General features: G+C 46.9%; 1 protein-coding gene across 3 annotated transcripts in view; it reads right to left on the bottom strand.

The window, feature by feature from the left end:
- CCDC189 (coiled-coil domain containing 189) overlaps nucleotides 1-20,304 on the bottom strand; it is a 132,604-nt gene that overhangs the window by 19,252 nt on the left and 93,048 nt on the right. Inside the window, exon 7 of one of the 3 annotated variants that reach the window (XM_030210511.1) lies at nucleotides 11,781-11,831. The exons of the other annotated variants lie outside the window; for them this stretch is intronic. Coding sequence (XP_030066371.1) covers nucleotides 11,781-11,831 — 51 coding nt within the window. The remainder of the gene's footprint in view (nucleotides 1-11,780; nucleotides 11,832-20,304) is intronic. 3 annotated transcript variants of the gene reach the window in all.

Below are 20,304 nucleotides of genomic sequence, written 5' to 3' on the forward strand. Positions count from 1 at the left end.
TCTGACACCGGTATCCCACCCAAATCTTCCTCAGTGAAGACCGAAGCAAAGAATTCATTCAATCTCTCCGCTACGACTTTGCCTTCCTTGATCGCCCCTTTTACCCCTCAGTCATCCAGCGACCCAACCGATTCTTTTGCCGGCTTCCTGCTTTTAATATACCGAAAAATTTTTTACTATGTTTTTTGCCTCTAATGCTATCTTTTTTTCGTAATGCCTCTTGGCCTTCTTTATCTGCACCTTGCATTTGCTTTGACACTCCTTAAGCTGCTTCTTGTTATTTTCAGACGGTTCCTTCTTCCATTTTCTGAAGGCATTTCTTTTAGCCCTAATAGCTTCCTTCACCTCACTTTTTAACCAGGCTGGCTATCTTTTGGAGTTCCGTCTTTCTTTTCTAATTAGTGGAATATGTTTGGCCTAGGCCTCCAGGATGGTATTTTTGAACAGCGTCCATGCCTGTTGTACAGTTTTTACCCTCTCAGTTGTCCCCCTAAGTTTTTTCCCCCGTTCTTCTCATTCTATCATAGTCTCCTTTTTTAAAGTTAAACGCTAACGTATTTGACTTCCTGTGTATAGTTACTTCAAGGTTCATATTAAAACTGATCATATTATGATCACTGTTATCAAGCGGCCCCAGTACCATAACGTCCCTCACCAGATCATGCGCTCCACTAAGGACCAAGTCTAGAATTTTTCCTTCTCTCGTCGGCTCCTGCACCAGCTGCTCCATAAAGCTGTCCTTGATTTCATCAAGGAATTGTACCTCTCTAGCGTGTCCTGATGTTACATTTACCCAGTCTATATTTGGATAATTGAAGTCACCCATTAATATCACATTGCCCATTTTGTTTGTGTCTCTGATTTTTTAAAATCATTTCTGCGTCTACCTGCTCATCCTGGCGAGGCGGACGGTAGTACACTCCTATCACCGTCCTTTTCCCTTTTATACATGTAATTTCCACCCACAATGATTCAAAGGTGTGATTTGTGTCCTGCTGAATTTGTAATCTATCTGAGTCAAGGCTCTCGTTAATATACAATGCTACCCCTCCACCAGTCCGGTCCACCCTATCACTACAATATACTTTGTACCCCGGTATGACAGTGTCCCACTGGTTATCCTCCTTCCACCAGGTCTCAGTAATGCCTATTATACCAGTGGTGTGCTGGTAAATTTTTAACAACAGGCTCTCTCTCCGGTCCACCTCGGTGCCCCCCCGTCCACCACTGCGCCCCCCCCCCCCGTCCACCTCTGCGCCCCCCCATCCACCTCTGCGCCCCCCCAAAATTGCAGAGCTGGCTATAGCCGGGGGGGGGGGGGGGGGGGCAATGCATTACTCTCGCCAGGAAAAAAAATTAAATGATCCCAGGTTCCAATCTAATTCATGTTTAATGTGGGATAAAATGCCATAAATAAGTAAATAAATATAAACTTTTAATGTTGAGCACCTGATTCTCAAAGTGAACATATTCCAAACGCTATAATGAAAATAAAATTATTTTTTTTCTACCTTTGTTGTCTGGTGACTGTTTTTCTGATCATGCTGGCCCAGTATCCGATTCTGCTGCTATCTGGCCTCTTAACTCCGTTTCCAGGGCTTCCTTTCCATTTATTTCTTTCCTCCTTTCTTCTTCATTTCTGGTCCTCAGCTTCTGCCTATCTTCTTCATCCATGTGCAGTTTTTCTCCTCTCTTCCTTTTCCCTCATCTCATCTCCTTCCTCACTCTTCTCTCCCCTCCATCCATGTCCAGCATTTCTTCTCTCTCCCCTCCTCTCCCCTGCCCTGCATGCACCCATACCCAGCGACCCTCCTCTGCCCTGCCCTGCATGCACCCAGATGTCCAGCAGTGACCCTTATCTCCCCTGCATGCACCCATGTCCAGCAGTGACCCTCCTCTCCCCTGCCCTGCATGCACCCATGTCCAGCAGTGACCCTCCTTTCCCCTGCCCTGCATGCACCCATACCCAGCAACCCTCCTCTGCCCTGCCCTGCATGAACCCAGATGCCAAGCAGTGACCCTTCTCTCCCCTGCATGCACCCATTTCCAGCAGTGACCCTCCTCTCCTCTGCCCTGCATGCACCCATGTCCAGCAGTGTACCCTCCTCTCCCCTGCATGCACCCATGTCCAGCAGTGACCCTCCTTTCCCCTGCCCTGCATGCACCCATACCCAGCAACCCTCCTCTGCCCTGCCCTGCATGAACCCAGATGCCAAGCAGTGACCCTTCTCTCCCCTGCATGCACCCATTTCCAGCAGTGACCCTCCTCTCCTCTGCCCTGCATGCACCCATGTCCAGCAGTGTACCCTCCTCTCCCCTGCATTGCATGCACCCAGATGTCCAGCAGTGACCCTTCTCTCCCCTGCATGCACCCATGTCCAGCAGTGACCCTCCTTTCCCCTGCCCTGCATGCACCCATACCCAGTGACCCTCCTCTGCCCTGCCCTGCATGCACCCAGATGTCCAGCAGTGACCCTCCTCTCCCCTGCATGCACCCATGTCCAGCAGTGACCCTCCTTTCCCCTGCCCTGCATGCACCTATACCCAGCGACCCTCCTCTGCCCTGCCCTGCATGCACCCATGTCCAGCAGTGTACCCTCCTCTCCCCTGCCCTGCATGCACCCATACCCAGCGACCCCCTCCACCCATGTCCAGCAGCGACTCCCTTTTTCCCCCTGCCACCCCCTCCCAAGTTGTATCGCGAATTCTTCTCCTCCCTCCCTCCCGCTTGTTTTTTGAATTCTTCGGAGCAGGCACTCTTGCCTGCCCGCTTCCAGCGCTGACTGTCCTCCCTTGCCGATTCGCTATTCAAAATGGCCGCCGAGACTTCAGCCGAAGTCTCGGCGGCCATTTTTAAAGCACGAATTGGCAAGGGAGGATAGTCAGCGCTGGAAGCGGGCAGGCAAGACTGCCTGCCCCGAAGAATTAAAAAAAACAAGCAGGCGGTGAGGCGGATCCGGAGGGAGGGAGGAAGGAGAGCCAGAGCCGGCTCGCTATTTTCAACAACCGGCTCGCAAGCCGGAAGAAAATTTAACAACCGGCTCTTGCGAGCCGGTGCGAGCCGGCTCCAGCACACCACTGTATTATACCCAATTTTTCATTTAGTGCAATATATTCCAACTCTCCCATCTTATTTCTTAGACTCCTAGCATTTACATATAGACATTTCAGAGTATGTTTGTTGTTCCTGTTTGCATGATTCTTAGTACTGGACACTACTGATTTGCCATCTTTTGTCTGATCTTTAGTTGTATTTAAGGGCACCTGGCCTACCACGGTCTGTTGTGCAACCTCACTATCCAGAAATCCTATCTTCCCTGTTTGTGAGGTATCTTTGCAAGATACCTTATCCCGAACCAGGGCTTATATGGCGGTTAGATCGTTTAGATTTAATACCTGGAATGTAGGAGGTATTACCTCCCCTGTTAAGCGCGCTAAAGTGCTGACAGCGCTACAAAGGAAACAAACAGATATAGCGTGCATCCAGGAAACCCGCCTGTCCCATGAAGAGAACCAAAAGCTACGGAGACACTGGGTGGGAGAGGTTCATGCCTCCCCAGCAGAGGGACGCAAAGGAGGGGTGACTGTTTTAATAAGAAAAGGACTAGTAGCCAAATCGGAACTTTTAATGACTGACTCAAAGGGCAGATTTGTATTACTACATTTATGGCTACAGGGTAGAGAATTCCTATTACTAGCATTATATGAGCCAAATACCTATGACAACATTTTTTATTATGATCTGGTACAAGTGTGCAGACCATATAGATCTCTAGAACTAATGGTCATGGGAGACTTTAATCTGGTCGCACAACCTGTGGAAGACTGCGCAGAACCAAGCAGGGCACATAGAGGGGGCCCACAGGCCCGAGCACTATTAACATTTATGAGAAGCTTGGATCAAGTTGATGCTTGGAGAGCTCTACACCCGGGACAGAAAGACTTTACCCATATATCAAGGGCCCATGGGACCTAATCAAGGTTAGATTATGTTTTAGTGGCATGTTCTCTGTTCCCGGGGGTGCTCTCGGTAGATATATGAGCGGCAGATATCTCAGATCATGCCATGGTTTGGCTAGACTTAGAGGCACCAAGATACTTTCAACAACAAGAGAGGGGATGGAGGTTTCCAGCCTATCTTTGCAAAAATCAAGACTTTGCCAAATATATCAGGGCAAAGTGGGAGGACTATGACCAATTTAATAGACAACATAGGGACAACCCCACCCTGTTTTGGGCAACTGCAAAAGCGGTTTTGAGAGGGGAGGTGATCGCATATGTGCATGCACGAAATAAAAAAATTTCCGGAGCAATCATAGACTTAGAAAACAAATTATTAGCTGCGAAACGGAAAGCCATAAGGTCACCGACAGGAAACAATAGAGAAAATCTACAAGCGGTGCAAGTGGCCCTTAACTCTCTATTGCACGAGCGAGCTACCAGGGGACTCCTATATAATAAATACAAATTTCAGAGATTTGGAAATAGGGTGGGCCCAATGTTGGCAGGGATGGTCAAGACATGGGGAGATCAGAGGGTAATAACTGTGTTGAGAGATGGCCAAGGGAAACCACATCACAAGAATGAAAAGATAGCAGAGATTTTCAGTCAACATTTCTCTGGGATTTATGCAGTGCCAATTAAAGGCGACGAAGTAGTCATTAACAAACACCTACAGCAGGCTAAATTACCTTCTTTAACAACACAAGAGATAGAATCCCTAAACAGCCCTATCTTGGGAAAAGAACTTCAGGAGAGTATAAAGACATTAAAACTGAATTCTGCCTCGGGTCCTGACGGATTATCAGGAGAGTTTTATAAATTATTAAACACCAAGCTTATAGACCCATTGATATCATACTATGACCAGGCAGTACACAAGGGACAGTTTGCAGCAAATGCCAATGAAGCACTGATTGTCCTATTGAAAAAACCTGGAAGAGAAGACATGCCCAATTCCTATAGACCGATATCATTAATAAATGTTGATCTAAAACTATTGTCTAAAATCATGGCAAACCGTCTCTCCACGATATTGCCTCGGGTAATCAGTGTAGAGCAGGTGGGCTTTGTTAAAGGCAGGCAAACGGTAAGTAATGTCCGCAGGCTATTGCTAGGAATGGCAACGTGCCAACGATACGAGAGGCAATCCCTGGCGATAAGCCTAGATGCGGAAAAGGCTTTCGACAAGCTGCACTGGGATTATCTATTTGCTGTACTTCAAGTGATGGGATTCGGGGGTTGGTATATTAAAGCGCTCCAGTTGTTATACAAGAATCCAACAGCAGCTTTGTTGATTAATGGGGTCAAGACACCACTGTTTTCCATAGGTAGAGGGACGCGTCAAGGGTGCCCACTTCCCCCACTTTTGTTTCTCTTGTCATTAGAACCGTTGGTGAGGAGACTGAACTCTAGTGGGGAAATCCAGGGAGTGGAGATGGGGGGGGGGGGGGGGGGGGTCATACAATAAAAACCTTGGCATTTGCTGATGATTTACTAGTGCTACTCCAGAACACACAAACCTCATTGCCACGGCTGATACAAGCGATAGAACAATATGGGAAATGTTCCGGATTTGTTTTATGTTTAATCGTTTTTATTGCAGAAAGATATATGACATTACAATAACACAATTATCACAAACTTGTTTTTATCAACATCCCCCCCTACCAACACCCTCCCTTTCCTGCCCTTTCCCTCCCTATCCCCCAACTTGCCTATGTGCCCCCCTCCCTCCCCTTATCCCTCCCGCCCTACTTATGCAAACACTAAGGTACCCTTAATAGTTAACAAGTCTGCTCCTGGCCGGATTTGTTTTAAATATGCAGAAGTCGCAAGCACTCCCAGTGTATGGTACTGTAAATGAGAGGGGGGAGGGGGGATTACAATATTAAGAGATGAGATGCCTCTAAAATATCTAGGAGTATATATCACACAGAATTTAAAACAACTCTATGATAGCAGTGTCAACAAATTATTGAGGGATACAAAAGATCGGTTAAGAGCATGGCAGGGCTATCCACTGTCATTAATGGGTCGAATAGCCTTATATAATATGTTAATAATACCACGATGGCTTTATGTTTTTCAAGTTCTTCCCCTGTATTTGAAATATAAAGATGAAAAACAGCTTAATAGACAGCTACAGCAATTCCTCTGGAAGGGGAAAAAAAACAAGAACTCCACTAGCAATGTTGCAAAAACCTGTGGAATATGGGGGCCTCGGCCTCTTGAGCATCAGACAAATGACAATTGCAAGTGGTGTGAGACATATTGCAGACTGGTATAAGACAATGCAAGATTTTTCGGCTACTTCACTTGAATTAGCCCTTACCGGTAATGTGCATTTTAGTTGTTTAATACATGAGGTAGGGGGATTTATACCATATGAGCTAAGATAAACTTCGATCCTACCTACAGCAAAGAAAGTATGGCGATGGGTCTATAAACTCCACAACTTTTCAGCAAAAGCTACACCATTTCTTTCCATATGTGGAAACCCAGCTTTTCCTCCAGGAGATATGTATCCTGTCTTTAAGCGATGGCAGCAGCAAGGAATCCGGTATGTGCACCAGATTCTGACAGAAGAGGGGCGCCTGCAGCCCTTCTCAGACATACAAAATAAATACTCCCTACCTAATTCTGATTTATTTCATTACAGCCAACTGAAACACCATACCGAAAGCTTGGCATAGCAAAATTTGTCTGAGGACGTTCAAGAGGAGCTCACTACAGCGTATTCTTTGTCAGCTCAACAAAAAATCCCACTATCATTTTACCATAGACATATCCGGGATACAGCATCAGAATTACCTTTTGAAAAGTTGGCAAAAGCGTGGTCAGTTGAACTGGACATAAATCTACCAACAGATATTTTTAAAGCTCATGTTCTCAAAATGAAGAGATTGACAAATTTTGCCTGGTGCTGGGAAATACAAGTTCGCAGTGAGAATGCATATAGCCCCAAGGCGAGCTTTCCACATGGGTCTGTCCTCAGTGACGGAGTGTCCACAATGCAATAGAGTGGGAGACACACTGGGGCATATGTTTTGGACCTGTTCCCACGTCAAACAATTCTGGAGACAACTTTTGTTGAAAGAATCACAAATGTGGGGAACAAGCTGGAACATGGATTTTAAATTGTTATTTGGACAAATTAAAGCTGCAGTTCTGATGCCCAAAGGATTCAAGGAGTTTACCAATAGGGCAACCATTGTAGCAAAGAAGGTGATTTTATTGGAATGGATGGCAACGAAAGCTCCGACACTACAACAGTGGAAAGTTCAGATGATACATTTAATGAGAATGGAGAGGCTGGAAATAGTAAAGCTGGACAAAAAAAAAAAAAAAAGAGGACAGCAATTTGAGCAGAGGTGGTCTCCATTTTGGCAGACTTTAACGCCAGTGGCAAGGGGTTATCTGTTAAATATATAATGATGTTGGTAGGAGGAGGGAAGAAGATAATTGTGCCAAGTAGGTCCCGGGAGGGTTAGGGAGGGACAATGTGAGTGGAATGATCAGGACATGCCAAAATTTCAATGGGTGGAGGGAGGGTGTGGAGAAGGCAAATAGAATATAAGCGATATAGTAACAGTGCAACAGGTCAGAAGACCTTAATTTGGTAAACTGTTAGGTTGACCATGTAAGAGTGTGCTATTGCAAAGTGTGTTACTAAAATGTTGGATACATAAAAGGAAGGGGGGGGGGGGGTAAGGGGGTAAGGATGGGATGTTGGGGGATAAAAAGAAGAAACTGGTTTGACGTTTATAAATGACCGACAGTTGAATGTTGTATGAGTAATGTTAATTGCTGAATACTGTACATGCATATTCCGTCAATAAACAGATTTAAATATTAAAACACTGCCTATCCAAAAAAAAAACCCCACGTCATCTGCCATTTAGACGCCCAGTCTCCCAATCTCGTAAGGTCCTCTTGTAATTTTTCACAATCCTCCCGCGATTTAACGACTTTGAATAACTTTGTGTCATCAGCAAATTTAATTACCTCACTACTACTACTACTACTATTTAGCATTTCTATAGCGCTACAAGGCATACGCAGCGCTGCACAAACATAGAAGAAAGACAGTCCCTGCTCAAAGAGCTTACAATCTAATAGACAAAAAATAAAAATAAGCAAATCAAATCAATTAATGTGAACGGGAAGGAAGAGAGGAGGGTAGGTGGAGGCGAGTGGTTACAAGTGGTTACGAGTCAAAGGCAATGTTAAAGAGGTGGGCTTTCAGTCTAGATTTAAAGGTGGCCAAGGATGGGGCAAGACGTAGGGGCTCAGGAAGTTTATTCCAGGCGTAGGGTGCAGCGAGACAGAAGGCGCGAAGTCTGGAGTTGGCAGTAGTGGAGAAGGGAACAGATAAGAAGGATTTATCCATGGAGCGGAGTGCACGGGAAGGGGTGTAGGGAAGGACGAGTGTGGAGAGATACTGGGGAGCAGCAGAGTGAATACTTCCGTCTTTCTTCTGTAATTCGCGGAATATGTTTGGCCTGGGCCTCTAGGATGGTACTTTTGAACAGCATCCAAGCCTGTTGTACAGTTTTTACCCTCTCAGTTGCCCCTCTAAGTTTTTTTTTTTTTACCGTTCTTCTCATTCTATCAGTTTCCTTTTTTAAAGTTAAACGCTAACGTATTTGACTTCCTATGTATATTTACTTCAAAGCTAATATCAAATCCAATCATATTATGATCACTGTTATCAAGCGGCCCCAGCACCATTACCTCCCACACCAGATCATGCGCTCCACTAAGGACTAGGTCTAGAATTTTTCCTTCTCTTGTTGGCTCCTGTACCAGCTGCTCCATAAAGCTGTCCTTGATTTTATCAAGGAATTTTACCTCCCTAGCGTGCCCCGATGTTACATTTATGCAGTCAATAACGGGGTAATTGAAATCACCCATTATTATTGTGTTGCCCAGTTTGTTTGTGTTCCTAATTTCCTTTAACATTTCTGCATCCGTCTGTTCATCCTGGCCAGGTGGACGGTAGTACACTCCTGTCACTATCCTTTTCCATTACACATGGAATTTCAGTCCACAGTGATTCCAAGAAGTGTTTTGTTTCCTGCAGAATTTTCAATCTATTTGATTCAAGGCTCTCGTTAATATACAATGCTACCCAGTGGTGTGCTGGTAAATTTTTAACAACAGGCTCTCTCTTCCCGGTCCACCTCGATGCCCTCCCATCCACCACTGCGCCCCCCCATCCACCTCTGCACCCCCTCAAAATTGCAGAGCTGGCTATAGCCGGGGGGGGGGGGGGGGGGCAATGCATTACTCTCTCCAGGAAAAAAAAATTAAATGATCCCAGGTTCCAATCTAATTCATGTTTAATATGGGATAAAATACCATAAATAAGTAAATAAATATAAACTTTTAATGTTCAGCAACTGATTCTCAAAGTGGACATATTTCAAACACTATAATGTAAATAAAATTATTTTTTTCTACCTTTGTTGTCTGGTGACTTTGTTTCTCTGATCATGCTGGCCCAGTATCTGATTCTGCTGCTCTCTACTGTTCCCTTGACTCCGTTTCCAGGGCTTCCTTTCCATTTATTTCTTTTCATTCCTCCTTTCTTCTTCATTTCTGGTCCTCCGCAGGCTTGACTGTACAGTGGATCCAGCTTCTGTCTATTTTCTCCATCCATGTGCAGTTTCTCTCCTCACTTCCTTTTCCCTCATCTAATCTCCTTCCTCTATCTTCCCTCCATGTCCAGCATTTCTTCTCTCTCCCTTCCCTCCCCTCCATCCATGTCCAGAATTTCTCTTGCCTTCCCCTCCATCCATGTCCTGAAACTCTCCTCTCTCCCCTGCCCCCCTCTACCCATCCATGCCCAGCAATTCTCTCCCCTGCCCCCCTCTACCCATCCATGCCCAGCAATTCTCTCCCCTGCCCCCCTCTACCCATCCATGCAATTCTCTTCCCTGCCCCCCTCTACCCATCCATACCCAGCGATTCTCCTCCCTCTCCTGCCCTCCTCTCCCGCACATGTCCAGCGATGTCCTTTGCCCCCACCCTCCCCTCCCAATCCCATCCGTCTTTTTCTATTACCTCCGTCGAAGTGCAGCGCTATTTAAAGCCCTGCTGCCCGTCTCCAGCCTTCCCTGCTTGCTTCTTGATGAGTTAGTTCCCTCAGTCCCGCCTTCGCGGAAAAAGGAAATGACGTCAGAATGATGTCAGAAGGCGAGACTAAGGGAACGAACTCATCAAGAAGGACATCGCTGGAGATGTTTGGGAGCGGGAGGGGAGGTAAGCATGGATTGTGGTGGCACCCTCCTGCCATGCTTACCTCGTGTAATGGAGCCGGCTCGCACCGAAGAACAATCGGCTCGCAAGAGCTGTCAAAATTTAACAAGCGGCTCTTGCGAGCCGGTGCGAGCCGGCTCCAGCACACCACTGATGCTACCCCTCTACCAATTTGATCCACCCTATCACTACGTTATAATTTGTACCCCGGTATGACAGTGTCCCACTGGTTATCCTCCTTCCACCAGGTCTCAGAGATGCCTATTATATCTAATTTTTCATTTAGTGCAATATATTCTAACTCTCCCATCTTATTTCTTAGGCTCCTGGCAGTTGCATATGCCAGGAGCCTAAGAAATAAGATGGGAAGTTCTCCCTCTTCTAATGGCTCCTCTGAATAGATAGAGGCCACATCAGATAAGGAGGAAGAAGCAGAGATAGCCTCATCTGCCCACTCTTGGAGGTCTAAATGAGATCTGTTAGGAGTCGGGGGGGGGGGGCAGAGGGGCGAGAAACTGAAGCACCTTGCAGCAACTCCGACTATCCCTGATTCAGTAAATAGGCCTGATGTAAGAGCAATATAAACTATGCGGAAAACAAAGACCCAGATTCAGCAGAATGTTATGACAGGCTTTGAGGCTGTAAAATGGCAGCTGTATTCCACACGTGATCAGAGACTGCTCACTACCAGTTAGCCCCCAACAAAAATGGCACCCATTCCCGTAATCTCCTGCATCAAACTGTGCACTGGCCCTGCCAAAGAGTTCAAAGACTCCGGCATGTTCGGATGCTTTGCCAAATCTTAAGATGTGGTGCTGCCGACTGTTTCCCACCATGACCCACAGGATTCCCGGCTTGCCCACACTGCAACGTCGGTGGGTCCCCGCAGCGGGAACACCACTTAACTGCTTCTGCAAATGTCACCATTCACCCCGACGGTCACAAGCGCAGCTCAATTTGTCCCAAGCAGTGAATCAGAATCCCTCCCCTGCATCAAGTAGAACTTGCAGCCCTCCAAGCGGTTCTGAGTCAAACTTTAGTCAACCTTATCACTGCTGGCTGCTCTCCCAAAGCTCACAGTCTCCACGTCTTACCAAAGAACTGGATGAAAGATGAGCGCTAGATGTAATGTACTTGGATTTCAGAAAAGCCTTTGATACGGTCCCCCACAAAAGACTTGTGAATAAGCGGACCAGAATGAGTAAAGACAATCAGCTGAAGTCATTTACTGTGCACACATCTTTTCGATAGCCTTCCACGGGCAGCACATTGTTCTTACGTTGGATTATACCCGTACTATTTGGGAGACAGCAATTGGACTAACACATTTAAGAGCGTGATGATATTGGACTATGGACTATACATGAAGCCTTTGAATAGAAGTTCTGCTTCATAAAATTATGAGATAATAGATCTCTATTATCGTTTATCTATTTTCTATACCGTTACTTAATTGCATACACAAACCAAAATGGTTTACATTCTTTAAAAATACACAAAACTTTAAAATAACCTACACGAACTCCATTTCTTTGATAGGAAAGCACGGCAAACCAAAGGTATCCATTCTAAGAATAAAAACAACAATAAAACAATCCATTCATTACGGATCATGTGAGAGCAAGGAGTTTGTTTTTTGATCTGTATTACATATGATGTGCAAGTTAATACATAATTATACACAGGGTATGCAAGGTTTGAATGATGGTTGGCGAGTGGTTGTGAATATCGAAGTTTGTAATGAGAGATTTTGGACACATGATGTTTAATAAATAATAGCTATATATCAAAGGTAGTCCGGAGTACATTGAAGGAATGCAAGTTAAAATTTAATGCCAAGAAGTGCAGAGTGATGCATTTGAGGTGCAGAAACCCAAAAGAGAGTTACTGGATAGGAGAGAAACCTTGGGGTGATGGTGTCCGAGGATCTGAAGGTGAAGAAACAATGCAACAAGGTGGCAGCCGTGGCCAGATGGATGCTAGGCTGTATGGGTATAACCAGCAGAAGAAATGAGGTGTTGATGCCCCTCTACAAGTCGTTGGTGAGGCCCCACATAGAATATTATGTTCAGTTTTGGAGGCCGTATCTTACTAAAGGTGTAAAAAGACTGGAAGCGGTGCAAAGAAAAGCTACAAAATGGTATGGAATTTGCGTTGCAAACTGTACAAGAGACTTGCCGACCTCAACATGTATACCCTGGAGGAAAGGAGAAACAGGGTGACATGATACAGTCGTTCAAATATTTGGAAGGTATTAATCTGCAAATAAACCTTTTCTGGAGACGGGAAGGCGGTAGGACATGAATTGAAGTTGAAGGGGGGAAGATTCAGGAGTAATGTCAGGAAATATTTTTTTATGGAGAAGACGGTAGATACATGGAATGCCCTCTCGCAGGAGGTGGCAGAGATGAAAACAGTAATGGAATTCAAACTTGCATGAGATAGACACAAAGGAATCCTGTTTAGAAGGAATGAATCCATGGAATTTTAGCAGAAATTGGGTGGCAACACTGGTAATTGGGAAGCAAAACCAGTGCTGGGCAGACTTCTATGGTCTGTGCCCTGATCATGACTGAATAGATATGGATGGGCTGTAGTGTAAATTTTAAGGTGCTACAATGTTAACTTCAGAAATTTTAGTACAAAAACAGTGCTGGGTAGACTTCTACTGTTTGTGCCCTGAAAATTGCAAGGACAAATCAAACTCAGGTATGCATATAAAGTATTGCACACCATGTAAAATGAGTTTATCTTGTTGGGCAGACTGAATGGACTGTACAGGTCTTTATGGAAAAATTAATTCTTACCTGATAATTTTCTTTCCATTAGTCCTAACAGATCAATCCAGAGACTTGTGGTTGTGTCCCTCTACCAGCAGGTGGCGATAGAGAGAACCTCTGAGGTTTGCTATATGTGGACCTGTGCAGCCAACTAAACCTCAGTATGAATTATACCAAAGCAGTGGAATGGAAACAACAGAAAACTCTCCTGACATTGTCAGAACAATTGCCCAACATACTTGCACCACTTCTATATTTATTTATTTTTTTAATCAAACGACGGAACATTCAGAACAATGGAACCCGAAAAAAACTAACATACCTGGAGGCTTATTTTCAAAGCACTTAACCTCCCAAAGTTCCATAGAAACATATGGCACTTAGCCTCCCAAAGTGCTTTGAAAATATGCCCGAACGTAACATAGTACATGATGGCAGAAAAAGACCTGCATGGTCCATCCAGTCTGCCCAACAAAATAAACTCATATGTGTATACCTTACCTTGATTTGTACCTGCCTTTTTCAGGGCACAGACCGTACAAGTCTGCCCAGCAGTATTTCCCGCCTCCCAACCACCAGTCCCGCCTCCCATCACTGGCTCTGGCACAGACCGTATAAGTCTGCCCTCCACTATCCTCACCTCCCAACCACCAACCTCTCTTCCCCCACCTGCTCCGCCACCCAATTTTGGCTAAGCTTCTGAGGATCCATTCCTACTGCATAGGATTCCTTTATGCATATCCCACGCATGTTTGAATTCCGTTACCGTTTTCATCTCCACCACCTCCCGCGGGAGGGCATTCCAAGCATCCACCACCCTCTCCATGAAAAAATACTTCCTGACATCTTTTTTGAGTCTGCCCCCCTTCAATCTCATTTCATGTCCTCTCGTTCTACCGCCTTCCCATCTCCGGAAAAGATTTTTTTGCGGATTAATACCTTTCAAGTATTTGAACGTCTGTATCATATCACCCCTGTTCCTCCTTTCCTCCAGGGTATACATGTTCAGGTCAGCAAGTCTCTCTTCATACATCTTGGAACGCAAATCCCGTACAATTCTCGTAGCTTTTCTTTGCACCGCTTCCATTTTTTTTAACATCCTTCGCAAGGTACGGCCTCCAAAACTGAACACAATACTCCAGGTGGGGCCTCACCAACGACTTGTGCAGAGGCATCAACACTTCCTTTCTTCTGCTGATCACACCTCTCTCTATACAGCCTAGCAACCTTCTCGCTACGGCCACCGCCTTGTCACACTGTTTCGTCGCCTTCAGATCCTTGGATACTATCACCCCAAGATCCCTCTCCCCCTCAGTACCTATCAGACTCTCACCGCCTAACACATAAGTCTCTCATGGGTTTCTACTCCCTAAATGCATCACTTTGCATTTCTTCGCATTGAATTTTAATTACCAAACCTTAGACCATTCTTCTAGCTTCCTCAGATCCCTTTTCATGCTTTCCACTCCCTCCCGGGTGTCCACTCTGTTGCAAATCTTAGTATCATCCGCAAATAGGCAAACTTTACCTTCTAACCCTTCAGCAATGTCACACACAAATATATTGAACAGAATCGGCCCCAGCACCGATCCCTGAGGCACACCACTACTCACCTTTCCCTCCTCCGAGCGAACTCCATTTACCACCACCCTCTGTCGTCTGTCCGTCAACTAGTTCCTAATCCAGTTCACCACTTCGGGACCTATCTTCAGCCCATCTAGTTTATTTAAGAGCCTCCTGTGGGGAACCGTGTCAAAAGCTTTGCTAAAATCTAAGTAGATTACGTCTATAGCACGTCGATGATTCAATTCTCCAGTTACCCAATCAAAGAATTCAATGAGATTCGTTTGGCACGATTTCCCTCTGGTAAAACCATGTTGTCTCGGATCTTGCAACTTATTGGCTTCCAGGAAATTCACTATCCTTTCCTTCAGTATCGCTTCCATTACTTTACCAATAACCGAAGTGAGGCTTACCAGCCTGTAGTTTCCAGCTTCTTCCCTATCACCACTTTTGTGAAGAGGGACCACCTCCGCCGTTCTCAAGTCCCTCGGAACCTCTCCCGTCTCCAAGGATTTATTAAACAAATCTTTAAGAGGACCTGCCAGAACCTCTCTGAGCTCCCTCAATATTCTGGGGTGGATCCCGTCCGGTCCCATGGCTTTGTCCACCTTTAGCTTTCCAAGTTGTTGATACACACTCTCTTCCGTGAACGGTGCTATATCCATTCCATTCTCAGGTGTACTTTTGCCAGTCCCTCGCGGTCCTTCTCCAGGATTTTCTTCAGTGAAAACAGAACAAAAGTATCTATTTAGCAAATTGGCTTTTTCTTCATCATTATCTACATAGCGGTTCGCTCTATCTTTTAATCTCACAATTCCCTTTTTAGTCATTCTTCTTTCACTAATATACCTGAAAAAATTTTTGTCGTCCCTCCTTACATTTCTAGCCATTTGTTCTTCCGCTTGCGCCTTCGCCAACCGCAACAAAACTGCAGACAGTAAACCCAGGGGGGGGGGGGGGGCCTCTGGATTGATCTGTTGGGACTAATGGAAAGAAAATTATCAGGTAAGAATTAATTTTTCCTTCCATGGCGTCCCACAGATCAATCCAGAGACTTGTGGGATGTACCCAAGCAGTCCTCAAGTAGGGCGAGACACCCCCAACCCGGCAGAAATCACCGATGAACCAAACACCGGATCTTGACGAGCTGCCACATCCCCCCGATAATGACAAGTGAATGTATGGACCAAAGCACCTGTAGCTGCCCTGCAGACATCTTCTAGAGAAACCAAACGGGACTCTGCATAGGAGGAAGCTTGAGCTCGTGTAGAATGAGCACGAACTTGCAAAGGGGCTTGCTTGCCCAATGCCATGTATGCCGAAGAGAAGGCCTCCTGCAACCAACGGGCTAAGGTGTCCTTGGATGTCATATGACCGGTCTTATTGTCTCCAAAAGGACGAAGAGATGGTCAGAAAGACAAAATTCATTCGTCACCTCCAAATACCTGAGAAGAGCCCATCTCACGTCAAAGCAGCGAAGAGCCTGGAATTGCTCAGGGTAATCTTCCCGGCGGAAGGCTGGCAAATGCAGGGACTGCCCCAAGTGGAAATGAGAAACCACCTTGGGCAAAAACGAAGGAACTATCCTAATCGATACCCCCGCCTCCGTAAAATGCAGGAAGGGGTCTCTGCAAGAAAGGGCCTGCAACTCTGAAATTCTCCGAGCGGAAGTAATGGCTACTAGAAAAATTGCCTTCAAGGGGAGATCCTTAATCGTAATCCCTGATAAGGGTTCGAAAGGAGGACCCTGAAGCGCTTTGAGAACTAGATTAAGGTTCTAGGATGGCAGAACTGGCACGTGAGGAGGGTGCAAACGATTTACGCCCCTCAAGAAATGAACCACATCCGGGTGGGAGGCAATGGACGCCCCCTGAAGCCGGCCTCTAAAACATGCCAGAGCTGCCACCTGCACCTTAAAAGAACTCAAGGAAAGTGATTTTTGTACAGCCTCCTGAAGAAATGCAAGGATAACCGATACTGAAGCCGAAGCCGCTGACAATCCTGAACTCACACACCAAGAATCGAAGGTACGCCACACCCTAGCATAAGTTATCGAGGTGGATCTTTTCCGAACCTACAGCATCGTAGCGATAACCGCGTCCGGATACCCTTTTCTTCTCAACCTCACCCTTTCAAGGGCCAGGCTGTAAGATCAAAGGGGGAGGGATCCTCCATCGTGACTGGCCCCTGCAGCGGTAGCAGAAAAGGACGATCGAACAGAAGCCTGATCACATCTGCAAACCAGGGTCATCTGGGCCAATCCGGAGCCACTAGGATCACTCGACTGGGATGACTTGCAATGTGAGTCAGTAACCTGCCCACCACTGGCCACGGGGGAAAGGAATAGAGCAGGCCCCTGGGTCAAGGTTGAAGAAGGGCATCGATGCCTTCTGAGTCCAGCTCTCGTCCCCTGCTGAAGAAACGGGGAACCTTCGAATTGAATGTGGTGGCCATTAAGTTCATCTCTGGCATCCCCCAACGGTCAAAGGCCAGAGGGGAGAGCGTCCACTCCCCCGGCTCCAACTGGTAGCGACTGAGAAAGTCCACTTGTACATTCTGTGACCCTGCTATATGAGCTGCTGTCAAGAACGAGAGCTGAGTCTCTACCCAACGGCAGATCAGTGCCGCCTCGCGCGCTAGGGGTGCACTCCTGGTGCCCCCCTGACAGTTTACGTAGGCGACCGCCGTCGCATTGTCCGAAAGAACTCGAACTGGGCAACCACGGAGAAGAGACAGAGATTCTCGAAGGGACAGACAAATCACCCGTAACTCCAAGCGGTTGATGGACCATGACGCCTCCGTCGAAGTCCAAACGCCCTGGGCCGTCTGTTGCCCCCCAGCCAGACAGTGACACATCTGTGGTCACCATCTTCCAGTCCGGGGTTGCCAGAAGAATGTCCGACACCAGATTCTTTTGAATGAACCACCAGTGCATGATTGTGTGAAGATGGGCCGAACATGGCACCCGAACCTCGTAATCCTCCGAGAGCGGAGACCAACGGCTCAGAAGGTGCCACTGGAGGGGGCGCATGTGAGCTCTGGCCCACTTTACCACGTCCAAGATGGAGGCCATGGAACCTAGAACTTGTACATAGTCCCAAGCCCGTGGGTTCGGAGTTTTGAAACAGCGCTCGTAACTGAGCCTGTAACCACTGTGCTCAAGCTGAAGGAAGCGAAACTATCCCTGTTTGGGTACTGAAGCACACCCCCAAGTATTCCAGTGTTTGGGAAGGCGTTATAAATGGGCCCGCTGCTCCAGTATGGAGGAGGAAGCTGCCTCCCATGAATAGCCAGAACTTCACAAAACTGCCACCAGGAAATACTTCAAAACATTCCTTTATTTTCCAGATTCATACACAAAACTTCACTCCAGAGTAGAGACTTGCTTCTCAGGCAGGGCTGTTCTGCCTTGCTTAGTACATCAGCCAATTACACAAAGACTTTGCCCCCTTCCCTGAGGGAATGCAATAGTCCTTTGGAAATCCCTGCTGTTTTTGGCCCAGTCAGTAGCCAACAAATAGTACTTGTCCCACAAGCAGGATTTCCCCTCAAGACAAACAGTTAATCACCACGCAGTCTTTACTTTCTTAAACAAGCCTTCCAACTTCAGAGGTTCTCAAAATAATCAGATTTCAAAACAGGTTAGTAATTCCCCCACCATTCATGGTTTCCCCAAAAGAAAACCAGGCTTCTCTACTTAAGCAGGGTTTAAACCAAAATAAATTCCCAAAACCATGTAGGTTCCAAACCTTCAGGGGCTGCCTTCCTCCGCTCTCAAGCTCCCATTCCGTTCTGCTTTCTTCCCCTGCTCAGGCTGATTAATTCCCTCTTCCATCCAATCCTCCTCCTGCTTCTCAGCCCACCCCTCCCTATTACAGGTGGGCAGCATGATATACAAATTGCTGGTCCCGGGAACTGGCTCCTTCATTCACCCTCCCTTTTGTGGTCAGAGACGGTATATGGCCAGCTTGCCTATCCCCTGGGATCTCACTGCTAGGACTGGAAATGCATTCTGGGATATGTAGTTCATGGTTCTGCTGCTTCACTCTATACATTGGGGATGTAGCCTTGTCACAGCGTTAGGCTGCACTTCAGGAAGTTGATCACCCAACCAAGCGACTGAAGCAACCCGACCACTTTGTCGTTTGCCCGCCGACTCTCCTCGAAAGAAGACGCCTGCACAAGCCAGTCGTCTAGATAGGGATGGACCTGAATCCCTTCCTTCCTGAGATAGGCCGCCACTACTACCAGGACCTTGGAAAAGGTCCGAGGTGCTGTGGCTAGGCCGAAGGGCATCGCTTTGAATTGAAAATGATGGCCAATCACTGCAAAGCGAAGAAAGCGCCTGTGGGGAGGCCAGATTGGAATGTGTAAATAGGCCTCTTCGAGATCTAGAGATGTCAAAAACTCCCCTGGCTGTACCACTGCAATCACTGATCGGAGGGTTTCCATGCGGAAAAGCCGAACCCGTAAGGACCTGTTGACGCACTTGAGATCTAAGACGGGTCGCCAAGAACCGTCCTTTTTTGGCACCACAAAATAAATGGAGTAGCGACCACACCCTCTTTTTGCTTGGGGTACTGGCTGGATGGCACCCAGCCACTGTAAGTTGAGGAGGGAGTGTCGAACGGCCCGCATCTTGGCGGGACATTTGCAAGGATATTCCAGAAAAGTGTCTACTATCAGACGAGCCAATTCTAACTTGTAGCCATCTCTGATAACCTCCAAGACCCATTCGTCGGATGTTACCCTGGTCCACTCCACCAGGAATAGGGACAGTCTGCCCCCAATAACCGGATGGATATGGACCAGGGCCCCATCATTGGGCGGACCTGGCTGCGGGCTGGTTGCTGTTACCGGAAAGGAAGGCCCGCCTGTCACCTCGAAAGGGCTGAGACCTCTGAGAAGACCTTGCTCTCTGAAAAGAGGCACCGCGACCTGGACGGTAACGCCGTGTATCCCTAAACTTAGGTCTAGGTCCTGCCGGTCATACAAACTAGGACCTGTCCTCCGGGAGGCGCTGGCCCTTAGAGTCACTGAGGTCCTTCACAATTTTTTCTTAGTCTGTCCCTAACAAAAGCTTTCCCCTAAAAGGAAGACTTGCTAAACATGACTTAGAGGCCACGTCTGCAGCCCAATGCTGCAACCACAGCCAGCGACGCGCGGTGACCGCTAGAGAAACCTCCTTCGCCGAAGCCCTCAAAAGATCATAAAGAAGATCCGTAAGGAAGGCTAAACCGGACTCCAAGGCCGGCAAAACAGCCACAAGATCTTCCGGAGAGGAGGCTTTCTGTACCCACGATAAGCATGCCCGCGCTGCATAGGAGCCACAAACTGAGGCCTGCAGGGAAAGGGCCGCTACTTCAAAAGGACAGCTTCAAGCACGTCTCCAACTTAAGATCCTGAGGGTCCTTGAGCGTCATCGTGCCCCCCTCCACAGGGAGAGTGGTTTTCTTAGTGACCGCTATGATTAAGGAATCCACTGTAGGGACCTTCAGCAAGTCTAAGTCAGGAACAGGTAGCACGTAAAGACGCGACATAGCTCTAAGCAACCTTAAGCCCACTGTCCGGTGTATCCCACTGCGCCGAAATAAGGATCTTCATGGCCTCATGCACATGAAAGGTACGAGGTGGGCATTTGTTGCCAGACATAATAGAGGGCACCGGACCTGTTCCCCCTGACGATTCAGGGGGGAAA

The sequence above is a fragment of the Microcaecilia unicolor genome, chromosome 7 (genome assembly GCF_901765095.1).
Source record: "Microcaecilia unicolor chromosome 7, aMicUni1.1, whole genome shotgun sequence".
Lineage (NCBI taxonomy): Eukaryota > Metazoa > Chordata > Amphibia > Gymnophiona > Siphonopidae > Microcaecilia > Microcaecilia unicolor.